The sequence below is a fragment of the Lactuca saligna genome, chromosome 4 (genome assembly GCF_052625555.1).
Source record: "Lactuca saligna cultivar CGN05327 chromosome 4, ASM5262555v1, whole genome shotgun sequence".
Taxonomy (NCBI): domain Eukaryota; kingdom Viridiplantae; phylum Streptophyta; class Magnoliopsida; order Asterales; family Asteraceae; genus Lactuca; species Lactuca saligna.
Window position 1 is genome coordinate 7,076,868 of NC_136420.1, and position 5,958 is coordinate 7,082,825.

The following is a 5,958-nucleotide window of genomic DNA, read 5'->3' on the forward strand; positions in this document are numbered from 1 at the left end:
CCATTTGATATAATCCATTTGATCCATACATTTTACTTTTGACGTAAGCATTTCACATTGGATCGCATGGTCACAAGATGATGAAACGACAAAGATATTCTTGGGCTGATTTTTCTATAATAAAAGTTTGATTTTTAAAGCAAAAGATCTGACGATATTCAGAGACCATTCAGAAAAACCCTAATCGAGTGCCATATCATTAGTTTTCATGTTTTTTTAATCCCCCAAAAGCAGAAAGATATCCATGCGTCTTTCTTAAGCAGAATCTTCATCTCTCTGTTCCTTTTTCATCCATTATTGTTTACGTTTGCGTCTCTAGGGTTCACAATTGCACTGAAAGTTTCATAGAGACGCAAAAACAGACATGACTGAACAGAACGTTGCTGCCATGGCTGATTTGCCGATGAAAAAGCCCAGAGAAGGAGAAGAGAACGGAGCATCTGCCACCGCCGCCAATGGCGGTGGAAACATATCGTCAGTCATTCCTGGTTGGTTTTCAGAGATTAGTCCGATGTGGCCCGGTCAGTTTCCTACAATTTTCGTGAATTTTTTCTCAATATTGTTTGTTTATGTTTATATGTTTACCCACAGGTTGTTTACAGAGTTCCCCTGTTCTATTTTTGTATATTATACTAACTTTCAGTTTTTTTTAGTATTCCAACAATTCAAATTCCTGGTCGTAAAGCTACCATGGTTATAACTGTTTGTTTAGCGGAATTAACATGTAACCTGTATAAATCTGATGGGTTTTCATTATCATTCTCATAGATTACTTTTTCTAAACAGTTTTCAGTTTTATTTTAGTCTGAGTTTATTCTAAAGATTGTTAATGACTTAAGAAAGATGCTCTTTATGGTTTCATTATCATTTAGTCCGTTTTTTTTCCCACTTGGATACTTGAAAAAAGGAATTTATCAATTACATATTTGTGCATCTGTAATCGTTAGTAAAGTGAAGAACCACATTGCTTATGCACTAACATATTGGTTAATCCGTTATAGATATGTGGATGCTAGTAATGATGTAATAGATATACTAATGGGAACTTCTAATAATGCTTTCTAGTTTTGATAAGCCTTTAAAGTTTTGTGATTAATTTTTCAAGTTTTCATTGCTAAAAATTGGTTTATGAGATGCTAATTTTGGGGGATTGTAATTTGAATTTCATCATCTATTATGTATATAAACAGTGCAAGTACTTTCTGGATCTTTAGGTAAATTTTGTGTCAAAAGTCAAAACCATGATTCGTGTAAGATTTATTGATCCTATTTTGTTTAATTTCTTCATGATTTTTTTTTAGCTTTATGCTTTTCTTTGGGCTGCAATCATTTATTTTCTAATTTAAAGATTGAAATTTCTACACTTGAGTGTTGTGATTGTTGTACAGCATAATGTGTGTTACACATATGAATGGAAAACAAAATTGTCAATTCAGTTGAGCATGTGCATAAAGCTATGCAAAATTAATCATTTATATTGTCTGGTACTCACTTTATAAAGCCAAAAAAAGTCAAATATTTGACTTTTTTTTGCAAGTCTAATAGAATGATGAAATCTGTATGAATTACTTTGGTTTCTTGAAACCCAAAGTGTTAACAGTCTCCACATTAATGCAGGAGAAGCACACTCTTTGAAAATCGAAAAGATACTGTTTCAGGGGAAGTCTGATTACCAGGATGTTATGGTTTTTCAGGTATTTTTTTATTTATTTAAAATAATTAACTTACAGAAAGAGATGAATAATGAATAAATATTAGTATTTGAGTTTGTGTTTGTTTGTTTCAGTCTGCAACATATGGGAAGGTTCTTGTTTTGGATGGTGTAATTCAACTTACAGAAAGAGATGAATGTGCATATCAAGAAATGATTACTCATCTCCCACTTTGTTCAATCCCTAACCCAAAGAAGGTTTCCCTATAACTCTTACAAACCATTTTATTTTATTTTTTAAAAAAAAAAGCTTCATAGAATTATATTAAGAAATCACCAAAATTTTCTGATTTCTTCATCTGCAGGTTTTGGTTATTGGAGGAGGAGATGGTGGTGTCTTGCGTGAAGTAGCTCGCCATTCTTCTGTTGAGCATATTGACATTTGTGAAATTGATAAGATGGTTGTTGATGTGAGTCATCCATTTTCCACATTTTTTTTTTTTTAATTTTATTATTATGATTATTATTATTATTATTATTAAAAGTCAAACTGATTATCAAAATTTAATGTTTACAGGTTTCTAAAGAATATTTTCCTGATGTAGCGGTTGGATACGAAGATCCCCGTGTCACACTCCACGTAGGCGATGGTATACTATACATTTTAGCAAAATTTTATTTTTATGTATTATTAATAATTTATGAAAAACGTAATAATTTTTCAATTGTTTTTAGGAGTTGCATTTTTAAAGGCTGCTCAAGAAGGAAGTTATGATGCTGTTATAGTTGATTCTTCGGATCCAATAGGTTGGTATTATAATACCCTCCGATAACACCCAATTAATAAAATTAAAATGAAGTTTGAAAGGTTAATTTGGTAAATTCACATGGTGTCAGGTCCCGCACAAGAACTGTTTGAGAAGCCGTTTTTTGCATCGGTTGCAAAAGCACTTCGTCCAGGTGGCGTTGTTTGTACTCAGGCCGAAAGCATTTGGCTTCACATGCATATCATTGAAGATATTGTTGTCAACTGTCGTCAGATATTTAAGGGATCGGTCAACTATGCGTGGACCACTGTCCCCACGTATCCAAGGTAAAATGACCATTTTACCCTTACAATCAATAAGCAAAAGAGGTAATCCGGTTTTCTTTTTTCAGTGGGGTTATTGGATTCATGCTATGTTCAACTGAGGGACCAGAAGTTGATTTCAAGAACCCAATCAACCCAATGGATGAAAATGAAAGCCAAAACAAGTCTATAGGACCCTTAAAGTTCTACAACCAAGAGGTAACTTTTTAAACATATTATTAATTATCCTGCGATTTTTTCATCATCTTTCATTTTTTATAATTTTTTTCAACATACAGATTCATGCAGCTGCTTTCTGTTTGCCTTCGTTTGCTAAAAAAGTGATTGAAGCGAAAGCAGAAAAATGAAATATATGAGAAAACAGTTAGCAAGAGAAGGCAGAATAGCTCGCTCATGTAAAGTTTCACGGCTTCCAATTGTTGAATGAAGAAAGGTTCGAGCATCTTCAAGATGGATCAGAATAAGAATAATTTAAGGTTTTTGTTTCAGTCGCTATTTTCTTATCTATTTTTCTCTAGTATTTAAATTTTCACTTCATGAGATGCATATCAAGCATCACTTAAATTTGTGCACAATTTGTTATCTTTTCATAGATTTTATGTGGAATTTTTAATGTTGAACGGAATCTTTTGGGCTTCCATTCCTCCTCTTAATCTTTATGGGTTGAAATGGATAATTTTGTTGGGCCTCTATGCAGCCTTTTTATTTACCATTTTACATCGTATATAGTTATTTAGTAAAATTTATTTTGATGAAAAATCGAAAAACAAGACCTTCAATTCTAAATCAAATATTACATTTGGATGAACTCGCTTATAGACTTGGTTGGATCTTTGATAACAAAGAATACCATAGAAGATTTTATTTCTGATAACAATTCGAAGATAAGCACACCAAGGCATTGTTATTCATGATGCCAAGACTTCAAGTGAAAAAAAAATCATGAGACCAGTCGGGTCGATATTGTTTTAACAATAAATCTTGAATGAAAGTGCTTTTTAGAATATTTGTTGAGATATTTAAACTAGACTACAATCCATGTAATCAACTTCCAATACCAACCTTTTTTTGACAATATTATCCTAATTTAGTATATAGATTTAACAGAGTTTCATTTACTTAATTTGAATTAATCTTTTAAGTAATAATACTTATATTAAGATTATCAGATAATAATACCCTATATATACATTTTAACACATATATAATCACATCTGGTTTGCAAAGTGCATGTTATCAAATATACAAATAACAAACATTTAATTTCACATATGAACATTCAATGAATATTTAATATTTTTAATAATTATCTGTATTAAAATTATGTTCATGAAAGTAACTATGTCCTCAATAAATTGAGGTGGAGGACTAATGGGAAAATTCAACTTCCTGACCGACACTTCAGTTTTCCCTTTTTAATGATGTGGCACCCGGTATTCCGGTATGAGTTTTATATTTTCAAACCTTATGAATTTAGTGGCCATGACATGGTGATGTAGGATCACCACGGTGTGAAACGTATGATAAAACATGCACTCTTAAGTGACAATGACGTGGCTATTTATTAGCAACGACATGGTGACGGCTGGGCTCACAACCCTAGATATTAGTCCTTGGGCCCTATTTAAAGGAGGTGATAGCTAGGGTTTCATCCACCTTCAACCTCCATCACCTCCAAGTGCCTTGAAGGAAACCCTAATCTCCTCTCCTTCATTTTAATCCTTTTTTGGTATTCATGATCTTTTGAAGGAAGAAAGGAGTGTTATGGAGCAAAAAGATCAGCAAACTAGCATCATTCCAGCCTCCTTGGGTACATCTTAGACCTTTGTAAGTTTACAAGCTCATATCTTTTGTTCTACCTTTCTAGATTTAGGTTTTTAAGCATATTTCTTCATATTTGAGTTGGTTTGAATAGATGGATTAAATAAAGTTGGCAAGTTTCTTGACCCAGGAGGTCCCTAGGAGGTTAGATGCTCCATATTTGAATTGTTATGAAGTATTGTCTTTATGCATGGGTTTTTGACCTTATTTCTCATACTTTGACCTAATTTGAGTGAATGGCATGCATTGGACATGCACATCCATAAATTAACGCTTTTATGGATCTTTAGAGTATAAAGAAGCCTTTTGGAAAGTTTAATCAAACGACTTAATCCATTAAGTTGTAAAACTGCAGAAACCACGACGTGGCAAGATGCTCACCACGACGTGGTGAAGGAGGGTTTCTTGACTATATTGTCATTTAGCTGCTATGACGTGGTCATGGGTGTGCGCGGTGCGGTTTGGTGCGGTTTAGAGTCAAAACCGCAAACCGCACCGCATATGCGGTTTGAATATTTTAGAAACTACAAACCGCACCACAAATGTTCAAAACGGCGTTATGCGGTGCGGTTTGATGCGGGCGGTTTATGCGGTTTGTGCGGTTTGATGAGTTGTTCAACATTAAATCTATCAAAAAACCAAAAAACTGACCCGGTTAAAAAAATTGATTGTTTTTATTTTATAAAAACAAATACAATTTTCAAGTTAAATCGTTTTTAATAAATTGTGATTCATGCTACTATAGTTTTGTAGGTGTTGCTGTTATTGCTTTATATTGCCGTTATAGTTGCTATATTCTTGTAAACTGTGAGATCTTGATCTAATAGTGATTTAATGTTACGTTATAGATATTTGATTATTGTAAGAAATATATTTAAATACATCGTTTCTAAATCGTGATTTGAAGTTATAACAAAGTAAAGAATATATATATATATATATATATATATATATATATATATATATATATATATATATATATATATATAACATGCGGTGCGGTGCGGTTTGAACCGTGATTTTATAAATACAAACCGCAAACCACACCGCATGTGCGGTTTGATAAAATGACGAACCGCAAACCGCACCACGAAATTCTAAACCGCATTATGCGGTGCGGTTTGGTGCGGTGCGGGCGGTTTGTGCGGTTTTTTGCACACCCCTAATTTTAATCCTTTTTTGGTATTCATGATCTTTTGAAGGAAGAAAGGAGTGTTATGGAGCAAAAAAATCAGCAAACTAGCATCATTCCAGCCTCCTTGGGTACATCTTAGACCTTTGTAAGTTTACAAGCTCATATCTTTTGTTCTACCTTTCTAGATTTAGGTTTTTAAGCATATTTCTTCATATTTGAGTTGGTTTGAATAGATGGATTAAATAAAGTTGGCAACTTTCT

At 33.0% G+C, this 5,958-nt stretch overlaps 1 protein-coding gene across 1 annotated transcript; it reads left to right on the forward strand.

Annotated features, from left to right (window-relative positions):
* Positions 1-227: 227 nt before the first annotated feature.
* Positions 228-3,305, forward strand: LOC145041139 (spermidine synthase 1-like). The gene is made up of 9 exons (XM_078989088.1): positions 228-521; positions 1,618-1,694; positions 1,787-1,909; positions 2,017-2,121; positions 2,229-2,301; positions 2,387-2,458; positions 2,549-2,744; positions 2,810-2,939; positions 3,020-3,305. The coding sequence occupies exons 1-9, from the start codon at positions 365-367 to the stop codon at positions 3,086-3,088; spliced, it is 1,002 nt and encodes a 333-aa protein (XP_078845214.1). The 5' UTR covers positions 228-364; the 3' UTR covers positions 3,089-3,305.
* Positions 3,306-5,958: the final 2,653 nt, after the last annotated feature.

What these genes read in the sequence shown, in the direction of transcription:
- LOC145041139 (XM_078989088.1), top strand. Translation starts at nt 365, where the DNA reads ATGACTGAACAGAACGTTGCTGCCATGGCTGATTTGCCGATGAAAAAG. An exon ending in CACACTCCACGTAGGCGATG is followed by an intron (nt 2,302 to 2,386) that starts GTATACTATACA and finishes AATTGTTTTTAG; the next exon opens with GAGTTGCATTTTTAAAGGCT. An exon ending in ACTGTCCCCACGTATCCAAG is followed by an intron (nt 2,745 to 2,809) that starts GTAAAATGACCA and finishes TTCTTTTTTCAG; the next exon opens with TGGGGTTATTGGATTCATGC.